Consider the following 15,366-nt stretch of genomic DNA (forward strand, 5'->3'; position numbering starts at 1 on the left):
CTTGCAGTCCTCCATTGAAAGAAAGAGAACGAAAGAGTCCCTCCGCGTTAGTCTTTCATTGGCAGAGAGAAGGTAGTAAGAAATAGGGACATGCCAAATAAGTGCTGTGGATGGATGTTTATGCAGCTATACGTTGTGCCGCATGGAAGAGCTGGGAGGGGTGGCGGGATGCTGGTGATTCCTGCAATGGCCACATATAAGAGCGCGGGAGATGCCGCCGCCCCCAAAACACGTGCTGCACGGGGCAGACTGCCCCTCCCCTCTTTGCTACCCCACTGTGTTTATGATAACATGGCAGGAAATGGACCAATAAGGGAAGCTCTGCTCAGGCAAGGTGCTTAAAGGCACTTTGAGAAGGGGCAGATGGTGGAGATGAACAAGGAGTAGGTAGTGGGAGAATCAGCAGATTGGACTGATGAACAATGAGAGTGGAGCAGAAGGTGTTGGGAATGAATGGAGAGCTGGCAGCAAGGGAATGAGCTGACAGGGCACCTAGGAGATGGATGTAGCAAGTGGGAAGGCAGGGGTGTAATGTGGACAGTTATCTTTGCGCTCCTCTGCCATCAATCATAAATAGGCTTTCCTGTTTTCAGTTTCTATTTTTGGTAAATTCTGGTGGGGTTTTTTCAGTGTTTTCAATATCTTAAAAACAGTTGTTATCAGTGGTTACACATTTTCGCGCCACTAAAAACAACAGAAAAAGTGTTTTTCCGGTGTTTATGGAATGTTTTGCTTTTATTATTGCTTGCTTTCTGCACTAAAAGAACATGGTATATAGACAGTGTACTTTTAGTGTATATGAGGTCCAAATAGATTTTTGCAATTTAATCTTATTGTAGTACACCATACACTACTTCTTCAGTGAGTCTTTGGGTCATGTGTGCTTGCTCTTTCCTTCCCATGTAATCTTCTGTGAAAAGGCCCTCTCAGGATTCATAGCATTATGGGTGAGAACCATCAGCTAAGGGACACAGTTGGGATGACTCTTTCTTTGATGCCACATAAAGCACGAAATTATAAATATTTGCGTTTTAGTTCCTGTGCACAAGAAAACAGTGCACCAGAATGGACTAAAAAGTCAATAGCATTCCTAATAAACTCTGAAGATGGTAAAGATGCTTTCAGCATACCATCTAACAAGTGGAAAGGATCTCCTACAGGGAATCACTTCAGCTCTGGTATCAATTTTGACAAGTCATCACACAACTTCTTTATATACGTAGCTGAATCACTGCAAATACAAACAATATCACTTCAATCTTTGTTGAACTTGGAAAGAATCTTTTTTGCAGAGCATTACAAGTGACACTAAGTTCAATTCTTTCCAAAAGTCTGGTGTCATGTTTTCACCACTATCCCAGATGCTTGGTGATATATATATATACTTTTCACTATACCTTGCATTGAATGTTTAAAGCCTGAGGTGTTGGCAATTCACCTACTATCAATACTGACCCACTAGAAACTATGGTCTGATGTATTAAGGGTGTTTACCCATTCTCTGTGGGTAAATGTGATGACACATATTAGGAAAGATTTTTATGAAACCCGCCATTTTACCTATCAGTGAAAGAATCAAATGCAGCCAAAATATCAAATATTAGTTTGATATTTTCCGATTCTCTACAGTTTATAAAATAATTAATCGAGACTTAAAACATGAAACTAAACCCTGCATCTTTAGACCAAAGGGCACAAAACTGAAAAAAATAAAAGGAAGAAGGAACAATATTTTAGTGGCATCCCTAAAGAACAAAACGCAAGCAGAATAATGTTAGCCAGTCTTCTTTACTGCTAGCTTGTGTAACAAAGTTACATTGTATTGACACCTTCAGGAAGAAAATAATGACTCTTTCACTCTCTTTTTCCTTTCTTTGAATGGCATTTAGTTTGTGGTTGTGCAGGTGTTTTTTCAGTGTTTATATGTTTTCACCGGTAAGGGCTATTTATCTTTCAGTGGGGTTTTATCAGTTATTATAGGTTTAAACCTACAACCCCACAGCCTAAGCATAAAGAACAAATGGCTGCAGTAACACACTAGAGGTAAAATTGTCCCTTGATATCAACAGTAAAAGAATACGACTCAATCCATTTTTGAAACCAAAATGCTCTTCTATTCTGCCAAACAAACCTGGCATTAAGCGGAGCAAAATCTTATCCACAACCACTAGGTGAATGGGCTGTAAACAATTAGCATATTTAATTATACCGTAGTGCTTCTAAAGGAATACCCATTATGGAAGTGGACTGAAGGAGCAGTCGCCTCACTACTATCCACTGAAATAGGACCACATCTCTAACCCCACTGCTTTGCCACCAGAGGCAACTCAATGTAGCTAATGGGTGGTGTAAGAAATTGGGTTATTGTTTGAGAACGGTGGAAACCCCACTGAAGCAACTAACACAATCCTTGTCAGGGTAAACCACAAAAGTCACATAATCAACCTATGTTTAACCTTCTAGTTACTTGGCACACAAGCTTTCAGACTAAAGAGGCAATGTGTAAAGTATTCATGCAGCACACACACAGCAATAAAGTGAAAAGAGAACACATGAAAAATCCCACAGCAATCTCCTTTCCAGAGCTCACTTGTAAATCCTTATCTAATGACAATCTACAAAGCATGACATGCTCTTTGAGCCAAAAGAATACTCCTTGCGGCCTCTCCCAATGCGAACGGAACTCTGCCTGCTGGACTTGAGAAGGTAAGTCTTCAGCAGGACTATCTTGGTCCCTACACCTAGTCTGTGCTCCATTGCGGTCAGCCGAACTTGTGACTTTTCCCCGGTCTAGCATTACCAGATAAATGTGAGTGGTGCTTTGTCCTTTTAGGCACAAATTTTACCTAAATCTTTTTTTTTTATCTCTTTATTAGTTTTATGTCTCTGAACCATTAGAGCATGCGGAAATACAAACATACAACATTTCCATCTCAGCCGGGGTGGTGTTCGCGACCATAGTTATACATGACAGTGTGTAGACCGCATATCACCTCCTTGGAAATTCGGCTATCTTCAGAGTTCTCCTTTCCATTTCACGTTTAAACATAACTCAAACAGTAATGAACTCTCCCCCCCACCGCACAATTTTACCTAAATCTTTAAAACGTAATATCTCTGGTTCAACTAATTAGGCTTTGTTCGTTTTTATGTCATTTTACTCATCAAAATATACTCTGTGCTTCTGGTTTAATCTTCTTTTCCCAATTAGTGAACAAGTTGTGCCTTTAATGGCTTACTTGAGTGAAACACAAATTATGACAGACCCATGTATACATATTCTATCCATTACTCTTACCTGTTTTCGTTTGGAATCACTTCTTGTGGTTGGAACCTGTTACTGCTTTGGTAATTCCCCATATAGCAAGTACTGTGATGATGAAAGTACTGATTGCTTGACTACTTATAAATAATCTCCATCACACCAAGCCTGCCTTTTCCTCATTCCAGTACCTGTTTTCTTTGCTCATTTCCTCTGATTGTCAAGCATCAACCTCAGTATGGCTATGATGCTGTGGGAGACTACTAGATATTTTTAAAGGTATGGGCCGATACATAATTAGGCAAGTAGGAATGGCATGCAGGATACATATCTTAAGGCGCAGAAAGCCTTCGTAGAGTACATGCATTGTTTAGGAAGAGTCAGATCAAGACCAGGTGTAAAATTATTAATGATAAGTAACCAGGGTTCTGATGTACTAATAGACATGTCTAAAACAGTGGCAGAAATGTTTTCCAACCTGTCTTTAATCAATGCACTAATAGGTCACATTGCACAGTGTCCTGTTGCAGAAGGTCTCAGGACGACCTGCGTAATAAATATTAAGTAGCCAGCTCGCTGTTTGTGACTCCTGTGATTGGCCACATATGCATGGATGTGGCCTATAAGAAACCTGTATTGATATTCCCAGATGGGAACCGTTTTGTATTTATGCAGCTTGTGTTCCTGAAAGGAATGTGTGCGTCTGTTTCCGAAAAGATCTAATTTGGGAAGACATTAGGTGAGCGACGTTGGTCCTCTGGACCACTACCTACTTCCCGGATGCCGCCCAACAGAGTTCCCAGAAGGGAAATTAGCCAACAGGGAGGCCTCCCCCTTTAAGAATGAGTACCTTAGGCCCAGATGCATCAAGCAAAAAACAGGTCGCAAACGGGCAGATTCTCAGAATCTGCCCCTTTGTGACCGGTATTTTTGCATTTGGGATGCATCATCCCAAATGCAAAAATCGCAAATAAGGAATCTCTAAATTGAGATTCCTTAAATTGCGATTGCATTTAAGGAATCCCAAATTGAGATTCCTTAAATGCAATGCATCAAACTAAAAAAAATAGCGATTTCACAAATAGGAGTAGCAAATTACCATGAAGTTGAATTTCATGGTAATTTGCAAAAACATTGAAAAATGCACTAAAGTGCATTTTTCAAAGTTCCATTTTACACACACACATGCCCTTAGGGCATTTGTGTGTGCAAGATGTACCCATATGCAGATTTCAGGGGTGCAACAGGGTGTCCTTTGGACACCCCTGCACCCTTGAAATTGCATTCTCAATTTGCGATTCGCTAATTGCTAATCGCAAATTGAGAATGTCTTCCCATTCATTCCTATGGGCCTCTAGGCCCATAGGAATGAATGGGGAGGTATTCCTTAATTGCGATTCGCCATTTGCGAGTCGCAATTAAGGAATTTTAAGAAATTGCTATTTTTAAAGCGAGTTCTTGATGCATGGCATTTTGCAATTCCTTATTAGCGAATCCTTATTTTTCTCTAATAAAGAATCGCAAAATGGATGTTTGATGCATCTGGGGGTTACTCCTTTTAAGTGTTGGTACCTTTTCAATGGTTTGTAACTGCAATTGGAGTCACAAAGCATTAAAACATCTCATTGTGATATGCAATTAAGTTGTGACGTCCCTTTTATGCCCCCTCCGAATTGCTATTCTAAATGAGTCCCAAAACCTATTTTACAATTCAGTAAGACTCATCTAAATAACTAAAGGGGTTTGTTGTAGGGGCAGAATGCGGGCTCCTGCAACACGTGGGATCCAACCCTCCAGGGGGACCGCCAACATTTCAAAGGGGCCCTCTATGCAGCCGTAGGCTAATGAATACTTCTAAGGTGGAAGGGACTCAGAAGCCCCTCATCACATTCTTCAGGGGGGGGGGGGGCATTTTGTGTTATGCCGCAGGGTTGGTACATTTGACAACCTCCTTTAGCATCCGCAAACCCTGAGATTTTGCAACCGCAAAATCCTTTTGTCCATCTGACCTCAACTAATTTACCATCAGTTGTTTGGACAGTATTATACTGGTGTACTTTAATACTGCAACAGTCTTAAAGGATCCCCCAAACACAAGTGGTTTTTGCAGGTGTGGTGCTAGTTTGTCAGCCCAACAAATATGAGGTTACTTAAATAAGGAAAGGAACCCAAATTGTGAGGTTGAAAAGATAGCGTTATATGTCAACAAGGAACAGAAAATGTGCCACCATCCGTTAAACACTTTCAGATACATGTTGCTTTTGTTCCACAGGATAAATCGTTCACATGCACTCTCTTCATGCCGTTTGAAAACTTCGAACAGCTCACCACTGGGGATGAAGTGCTGGAGTTCTTCAAAACATACTTTCCGGACTCTATTCCATTTATTGGAGAGTAAGTTATGGCTTCTTATTTTTCCATCTGGTGTAACTTGGGGGCTGTGACCAAACCTTCGTTGCCAATATAATTTATTTGTGGTGCCATGACATTTTGAGGGGACCTTTACATGATGATGGAGTTAAAAACTGTTTACAAAGGGACTTCCAAAACTTTTGTCGCATGCTGTTTCATATGGAAGGAATACATGTTCCGGAATTATTTATAATACATGGGATACTCCAGTCCTTGTATAAAAACCCTTCTCTAATTTCTTTATAATCAGCAACTTGTGATTTACCCAGTCACTCATTATAAAGAAATACCATCAGAACTCAACTGTAATAACTTATTACAGTTGGGTTCTGACATCACAGTGTTTCTGCCAGCGCCAGCAGACAAGGGGAAAGGCAGGTCATGTCACAGAGCATAATTAAAGTAGCTGTTTAACCTATGAAACAAACATCACTTTTTCTTCTTCTGCTCTGTTTTTCTAGCTGTGTATACGCAAAAAGAAAGGAGATGTTTTGAGCAACATGTTTATTTTTTTTCTATTCTTATTCCCCATGTTTGCAAACATGCCTTCTCTTCCATAAGAAAGATCTATGCACAAAGGATTTAAGTGGATTGTGAGAAAGGTGATGTGACCATGCATTACAAGGAAGAAAGTATCCTGTATATGATAAGAATATTGCAGGTCACCTTTGAGTCCATAACATTGTAAAGGAACTGGACCTTCAGCCTCGTTCTTCTATATGGCCATGGAAATTCTCAATGACATTCAATATCCATATATTATGCGGCAGTGGGTACTTTACCTCATATATAATAACGATTTGTAATACAACCAGAGCAACCATTATCACCATATGCCAATAGCCAAGGAGGCAATGAGCTTATGGGTTGGATGGCCCAGGTGAATTTACCTTAAGGGTCAATTCCAAATTGAAATAACTCGTTTCCACACAGACAGTAGCAATTACATTTGATTCACTCACAAGCTTTCATCCCTGGCTTGTGAGTGAGAACTACCAGCTTCTGGTTAATATACTAAATAGTTAAATACATTGTAAGCTGGGGGAAAGCAGTCGCATGGGGTGTCCCTGATATGATGGTGACAGGTGGATGGACATGGTAGTGCAGTAGGAAGGGTGGTACTGCAGTGGGGGCTGGTAGTGCAATGCCATGTGTGATTATTTGATGGTGAAATGCTGCGGTTGTGGTGATAACTGTGTAGTAATGAGGGGTGGCATAGTGATGTTGGAATGGCAGTACAGAATTTTGCGGGAGGGTTGTGTGGGGATAGGGGTGATAGTGAAGTGGATATGTGACATTGTTACTTGGGCATTTGGTGATACTTGTAGTGGGTTGCTGGAAATTGGAAGGATGTATTGGGGTGTTGGTAGACAGTACTGACAGTTTGCAGTGCTGTTTTATTTGCACATACAGGGCCTGATTCAAAACAGTATGATTACACTTTTGTGTGTGTTTACCCTTTTTTGGTATTCACAAACTCAAAGGGGCCAATTAAAATGTTGGGCAGAAAGCCTCCTCCCGACAATCGAAATCTCCTCGACCGTGTCTGAACCCTTCCATTGACTCAGTCGGTTTACATTCCGATCAACCGATTTCTATGTTGGCGGTCGGAACATAAACCGGTTGGTCGTTCCGAATCGGTTCCGACTGGCTCTTGAAGTAGTCGTGTCGGTAGGAACCAGATCGTGCACCTCTATGGACAGCATTTCCGGCCAATTACGATGTTGAAAAGGCTGTTGGAAAGTGAATTTGGAGGCTGCCTGCAGGGCCCCCTTGCCTCCGCAGTCTTCAGTTGTTGGTCGAAGGGGTACTTAAGGAACCACATATCCCTTTAAAACCTTCTCTTCTACCCCTTCTAGGACATTCGAGGAGTCTGAGATTGTTTCTTCTCAAATAATTCACAACGCTCTCTAGATTTTCCAGAACAGATTTATCTTGGGCCCTTAATTTCTCAAATGCTTTGGAACTGATGTTGAATCTAGATTGCACTGTCACCATGGCACTACTTATCAGTAGTGGGCAACTCATCTGGTTCAATCTTTGAATTTGAACTGGCAGCTTGGCCTTCTTTCTGATGCATATTAGATACTTGGAATCTACTATCTATTGCCAGAGTCATTCCCTGTAGCATCTGTACAAGGATCCTGGTACCTGCTACACCCTGTTTCATCATTTGCACAAATAAGACAGTGCCCCCTATGCCTAGGGTGACCTGACCATCAGAGATGACTAGGCTCTTTTGACAAGAATTATTGTTTTTGAGTAAGACTAAAGCTTCAAAACTATTTGTGGTGGGAATAGCGCTAACTACTTCATCCACAGTCTAAGTGTTACCTATTGAGACAAGAGCCAAACAGGCACTAGCTTCAGGGGTTCTTACTTTACCTTGTGCTTAGACACTGGAGACTGCTGTCATATCATGACTTCTGGAGTAGTTAGTTTCTTCGACCATCTCACCCCTTTTGCCCGTTACACTCATTTCCACTCCCAGAAGCACTCACTGGTGAATTACTTTTTGAACAACATAATTGTCTGTCCCCGCAATAAGACTCTGGTGACCTCAAAATAAGTTATTAGCAATGGGATAAATATATAAAGAGCCTATTGAAGGGCTGCTTCTCTTTATTGCTGTTCTTCCACCTCTTTTCTTGCTTTGAACATTGGGAATCGGATGCTCTTTCCCACAAAGCTTGCCTTCCTGTGCTTTGTAACATTTTGTTTTGGGTCTGACCACTTTGGGATTGATGATCTTTGCCTTCACCTCAAATCACATTCGATTGTGAAGGTGGCTTCTATTTTTAACCAAAGCTTATTTACTGTTAAGCCAGCACCATTAAATACTGGGCCGGATCCTAGTTAAAAAAAGAATTATCATCCCTTACTTTAATGCAACTACAATGTGCTTTGCTCTGTTTTTCGGCTTTTGGCGAGCAGGCTGAATGTGGTCCTAATAATAATAATAATAGTAATAATAAGGAGTTTGTAAAGTGCATTACTACTTACAATAGAAGTGTCCCAGCACTAAACAGTCTTACAGTTGCCTTCCCATTAAGCGTCATAGCGAGTGTTGATGTATCTTCTTTGCTTAAGCCTGTTAGAGGCACAACCCTTCTGACCAAGGGCCATATGTTTCAACATTCCCTTTTGCGATTTCTAAATAGCGATTTTTAAGGAATCGCTAAATGGTATGTATGTAGAAAATTGCTTTTTTTTTGCGATTTCTTAAAAATTCCTTAATTGAGATTAGCAAATTGCTAATCGCAATTAAGGAATAATTTCCCATTCATTTCTATGGGCCAGGAGGCCCATAGGAATGAAAGGGAAATTTGAGAATCGCAATTTGTTAATCGCAAATTGAGAATATTTTCAAGGGTGCAGGGGTTACCAAAGGACACCCTGTTGCACCCCTGAAATCTGCATGGGTGCACATGTGGCGCACATACATGCCCTAAGGGCATGTATGTGCGTCACATGGCACTTAGAAAAATGAAAAAATATGCATTTTGAAAGGAAATCGCAACTTACCACCAACTAGAAGTTGGTGGTAATTTGCGATTCCTTAAGGCCAATTTGCGATTTTTTTTGGCTTCTTACATTGCATGTAAGGAATCGCAAAATTTGCGATTCCTTAAATGCAATCGCAAGATAAGGAATCGCAAATTTTGCGATTCCTTATCTTACAAGCAGATTTCCTTGATACATACCATTAGTCCAAATTACATTCGCAAACGCCGGAAGTCTGCGAATTTCGGCGTTTGCGAAGTCAATTTGGCTTGATACATATGGCCCCAAGTCATTACAACAGTTTCCTTCTCTTTACCCTGTGTTTGAAATCAACCATCCTCACATCCAGGAGCACAGGGTTTTCTCTTCCTCCTTTGCCCAAAGCTATCCCTACATCAGGGTGGAAGCGAATGCAAGACAGACGTCACATCCACACTGCAATGCTATGAAATGAAATTAAATTAAAGGAATTTGTACTTGTAAAGCGCACTTATAACCCATCCGGAGTTTCCTGGCGCTTTACGCATACCCATGTGGAACCCTTCCTGGCTTTTCCCTGTGAAATGTCCACTCCTGGGAACCCCCAAGGTGAAGCCAGGCATCCCAGCGCTGTTGTGGAGATTAAGCATGCTATTGCCCAGAGTTGCAGAGTGGGACCAATGATTAGAATAGGCACCGAGGCGAGAATTATCAGGTCCAAGGAAATTGAGCCCAAGACCCGCTGAGGCGGGAATGGAACCCTAGTCCTGGGCCAGACCTCTGCATCAGGGTCTGCCGCTCTAACCAATTAGCCACACTTCTCCACAGCTCTACTTCACTCACCAGGTTAGAGTGTGAGGGGGCAGAAATAGTGTAAGAAAGAACCTTGCGGTACCATGTAGAGCAATCAAGAAATCCTGTGGCAGACTGCTAATGCAGCACACATAGAAGTTGTAAAACGCCATTTCTTATTGTTTATGTGCAGGAGGGGAACCCTTCCTGCACATAAACAATCTTCCCTGTGACGCTGGTATCCTTGCACCATGGTGCAAGGGTGCCCGCGCATGGCAACAGTTTGTGCTCCAACACAGGGGGAAGCACAGAGATGCTACATATTGTTGTAAATATGTTGCATCTCTGTGCTTCGAAACTATCACAGCACGGCGCAGCGCCGCAAAACGACTTGTTGCACTGCGCTGCGTTAGTTTATTGTAAATCTGCCCCGCTGTTTTTGCCACGTGCTTCTCGGTATGAAGAGGTGGGAAAAGGCCGTTTACAAATCAAAAAGGCAGCAGCTGAGTGGAGGAGCCCCCAAGTGACGTGTTAGCAGGTCGCCATGTTTCCTCTTACAGTTTTGTCTATTTTTAGGTTAGAACGAATGCTGTTGAGAAACGCTAATTAAGGTATTTGGGCATAGATGCATCAAGCTAAAAACCGGTTGCAAACGAGCAGATTCTCAGATTCTGCCCCTTTGCGACCAGTATTTTGGCATTTGGGATGCATCCTCCCAAATGCAAAAATCGCAATTTAAGAAATCGCATTTAAAGAATCTCAAATTGCATTAAAGTAAAAAAAATAGCAATATCGCTAATAGGGGGAGCAAATTACCATGAAGTTGAACTTCATGGTAATTTGCAAAAACTTTGAAAAATTCACTAAAGTGCATTTTTCAAACTTCCATTTTACACACAAACATGCCCTTAGGGCATGTGTGTGTGCAAGATGTACCCATATGCAGATTTCAGGGGTGCAACAGGGTGTCCTTTCGACACCCTGGCACTCTTGAAATTGCAATCTCAATTTGCGATTCTCTAATTGAGAATCGCAAATTGAGAAAGTCTTCCCATTGCCCATAGGAATGAATGGGGAGGTATTCCTTCATTGCGACTCGCAATTTGCGGGTCGCAATTAAGGAATTTTAAGAAATCGAAATTTTTTTAGCGAGTCCTTCGTGCATAGCCTTTTGCTATTCCTTAATAGCGAATCCTTACTTTTCGCTATTAATGAATCGCAATATGGATGCTTGATGAATCCATAGGCTGGTTATTTATGATTATGACACATATACATTACATTTGTGCACCAGAAGAAAATGATAAGGCAGTATTGGAGTGTCAAAATCATTGTCATAACTGTGTATTGATTTATCGGATTTAAAATAGAACTATTAAAGAATACGTTTTCATACATTAGCCAGTTGAAATAATTGTTCTTGCACTGATTAAGTAGTTTATTTTGAAAAACAGTGTGAGTTACTTGATGTCATTGAAAGAAATGTTAAAAGTTGCAAATGGCTCTGGAGGAGTCTGTCAATTAGCCAGTATAGGAAACCCCCTGTATCTCTGCTGTGCAGCCGCGGCCGGTAGTGGGAGTACCGGCCGGGCGGTGATGTGAGGAGGGGGAGGGGCAGGGTGGGGGGTAGTAATGTATTGGTTACAGACTTTAAAAGGTAAGTAAACAAAAATAATTAAAACTAATTTCGTTGCACACACTGCATCGCATTTGGTGATGCAGTGTGTGCAACGAAATTCGTTCTCAAAGGTGAAGCCAAACTAAGCCAATCTCAGAGATTCTGTGTATATTCAAGAAGGCAGCACTGCTCATTTCACTACCCTTAAGAGTTACAGATAGCCATACCAATGTCAGGGCCTGTTGATAACACTCAAACACACACTGTGGTGGCCTATTAATCAATCAGGGATTTATAGAGCACAACACTCACCTGTGAGGGTCTCTAGGCACTGGGGGAGTGTGTGGGGGGGATTTGGGCAGCTCAGGTCATTTCGAAAAGCCAGGTCTTGAGGCTCTTTCTGAATGCTTTCAGTGTGGGGCTTCATCTGATGCTGAGGGGGAGTTAATTCCATGTCTTGGCCATGATGTAGGAGAAGGGTGTGCCTCCTGTTCTGGGGCTGTGGATGCAGGGGATTTCGGCCAAGGCCTGGTCAGCGGAGTGGAGGTTTCCTTTAGGGTTTAGAAGGAGATTCTTTCGTTGAGGAATTGGGGTCTGATGTTGTGGTGGGCTTTATAGGCGTGTGGGAGCAGCTTGAAGGTCACTCTTTTTTCGACAGGAAGCCAGTGGAGTGCTCTTATTTGCTGGGTAATGTGGCCTTGTCATGGCATACTGAGGATGAGTCTGGCTGCGGCGTTCTGGACAGTCTGAAGTTAGTGGAGTAGAGATTTGTTGATTCCGGCATAGAGGGCGTTCTTGTAGCCCAGTCTGCTGGTGATGAGTGCATGGGTGATGGTCTTCCTGGATTTGGGGGGGTGGGTCCATTGGAAGGTCTTGAGGAGTATGCGGAGCGTGTTGAAGCATGTGGAAGCTGCAGCGTTGGCCTATGGGTCTGCCACATGAACCATCTTTAACCACTTTAAATATACCTAAGAAGGAGAATGGCCCTGTTATCTGCCCTGCTTGATTAGTCGCACTGTGTGTGACATCAAAGAATAGTAGCAGCAGTAACCAGGGCTGACCCACCAAAAGGTGTGACTGCAAGAACTAGAGTGAAAATGTATTATTTGGGAGCATGATCAACCAAAGAGCTGAGGAATAAGAGTATGGATCCAGGACAGAGAAAATTAAAAGCATCACATTCATTTTTGTGTGGGTGTGTGACATTGTGTCCTTCCCAAATAAACAGTCTTGATTCCTTAAACTACTCCTGGCATCAAGGATTGCCAAATATGTATGCTGGTCTCTATTATAAGAGTATTATCTCTGACACAATTGTGCCCATTCATGGTATAATTCTGCCATAGCCATAATATTTTCGTCCTTGACTATTTTGGGCATACAAGTCTAGTAATTACATACTTGCTGCCATCACTGACATATTAAGAGCATGACTGACCTGCTTTTAGCCATTCCTGACAGAGTGGCAACCGCTTCTCCCATAACAATGGGCATAACTGATGTATATTGGGCATCCAGCTGTGGCACAGTAGTAGCCCTGGTTTAATGATGGGTATTATTGGCATAACAGAGGCATTCTTAGTGATATGGTGAGAAAGCATGGCCTATGATTCCAATACCTGGGTATTTGAAGCATAATTTGTCCATGAGAGGCATTTTTACATGGCGGTACTCAATGAAACCAAAAAGCTGATGTTTAGGGACTGTGTATTTTCTAACAATGAAAACTGATTTGATTTTTAAAGGAAAAAATTATGCTTTTCCAGAAAAGGGTTTTCTACTGGAAAATTGAGTTTGAATGCTCTAAGTGCAAAGGGATTTTGATAGAAAAATGTGGATTTTCAAAAACTAATATGCTAATGACGACAAAATATTGCAATTCTAAAACACAGTTGAAGTTGTTAGCTGAAAGATAATTCAATTTGAGTTGGGAGACTTACTGCTCTGGTAATACCCTTTGTGGCACACAGCATGTGATGATTTGAATTTTACTTGAGTACAAGCATGTAATATTGGTTAACGTTTTCCTAGCATTCAGCTGATAACTTCACCTGGAATTTTTGGGTAGTTACTACTGATAATTGTGCTTAGGGTGGTCATAGTGTGATGTTAATACATATCATCAGCATTTGACAGTGATAAAATATGCTAGTAGCTCAGCAGGACTTTCCTTGAGCAGAATTAGCTCTCACTACAGAAAAGGTTGGAGACCCCTGCTCCAGACTGTGCCTCTTTTGCAAGCAGATACAAAGATTTGGTTGCCTGTGTGTGAGACATGAACCCATCTAGGTAGCTGTAATCAGGAATAGAGAGCACTAATGGCAGTGGACTTCGAGGCCTTCACTCCTGCGTCTACAGATACGTAACAGTATTGACCCATTGTGCAGTCTTGATCAGAACTAGCATCCACGCTACAAAAAACTGAAGCACCTGGGGCTTGAGCAAGGTCTGCCCATCCACACAGGTGAATTAAGCATTGTCTGAGGCACCCTGCTAAGTGGAGACTGAGATTAGATTTAACAAAATCAACTCTTGCCCTTCTGTGCTTGCACTCCCCTGTGGCCTGGCACAAAAACATTCTGCAAGTCATTTAACATTCCCACGGTGAGTGTGGGCCCTTACAAACACCCTGAAGATGTTGCTGTACAGCTGTCGATCACAGCTCTGATGTGAGTTCCTAACTCTTTTTGATTGCATGCAGGGACTTGAGACTTGAGGATTTGGCCTACAAAGCTGTGTTGTTCGTTCATGATAAAATATGCTAATGATAAGGTGATGCCCATTTAAACACAATACATTAAACCGTTTTAATTTTGATTTCTTTTAGGCAAGCTCTAAAACGGGATTACTTCCTGCTGCCACCTCAGGCCTTGATCTCAGTCAAATGTTCTTCATTCCACATAGGCTCCAAGTGTGTGCTGATGGGAGATTCAGCGCATGCCATGGTGCCCTTCTATGGACAAGGAATGAACGCTGTAAGTATTTGTTAATGGGTTTTTTATTCAGCTGTTTCCAAGAGTAAATAAAGAAATCGATAGAACGTAGCAACCCACCTTTTATAGCCACTCTATGAGAACAATAAACTATCCCACAGTAACCAAAACTCACACTTAAACATCATGATAATGGGAGGAAAGGAGAGAGGAAAACACAAAAACAGAAATAACAAGATCACAAGATCAAATGTAATCCCCTTATGACTCTAGACTAATATGGATCAATCCTTCAAATGCTCGCAAGCACGTTAACAAGAACAACGAACTAAGATAAAGTAATGGGCTCCCTGTGTCCCTGAGTCCCCCACGAAACTTTGTTGTCTCCAGGAATTGCCAGGCTGATCAGGGCTGTGTGAAAAATAAAGTTTTGCCCACATGAACTACTTTGAGTTTCACTGGAAAGCAAAGTGAGTCTTCAAAATGTTTGTCTTTCTTAATCACTTGAAATTCCGGTCTCTGTTTTTTAGGGTGGCCCACTCATATCTGGGAAAACATAAATTTTACAATCGCTGAATAATGGATCTCTCTTTCTGGTAGTGGCCCTTGTCTCCACTTCTCTCTGAGATGGCCGTAACAGATCCGCAATATCAGTCCCAGATTCTGGGGTTAATATATCTGGACCTCTGATTTTGGATTCTTAATGCACTACAAACCTTCAAAGAAGCCTATGTTTCGTCCCCTAAGACTAGTGCTCTTCAAAGTTACAACACTAGAGCCTCTAATGCATCATCACTCTAATCCTAGTCGCTGTTACAGAATCATCCACTCACTCCATCTCCCATTTCAGTTACAGCACCGACTGA

At 41.7% G+C, this 15,366-nt stretch overlaps 1 protein-coding gene across 2 annotated transcripts in view; it reads left to right on the forward strand.

Annotated features, from left to right (window-relative positions):
* Positions 1-15,366, forward strand: part of KMO (kynurenine 3-monooxygenase) — a 514,165-nt gene that overhangs the window by 389,232 nt on the left and 109,567 nt on the right. For both annotated transcript variants that reach the window (XM_078648707.1, XM_078648706.1), the window contains 2 exons: positions 5,535-5,656; positions 14,395-14,542. In XM_078648707.1, the coding sequence (XP_078504833.1) occupies positions 5,535-5,656; positions 14,395-14,542 (270 nt within the window). The remainder of the gene's footprint in view (positions 1-5,534; positions 5,657-14,394; positions 14,543-15,366) is intronic.

This window comes from Lissotriton helveticus, chromosome 6 (assembly GCF_964261635.1).
Source record: "Lissotriton helveticus chromosome 6, aLisHel1.1, whole genome shotgun sequence".
Taxonomy (NCBI): Eukaryota; Metazoa; Chordata; class Amphibia; order Caudata; family Salamandridae; genus Lissotriton; species Lissotriton helveticus.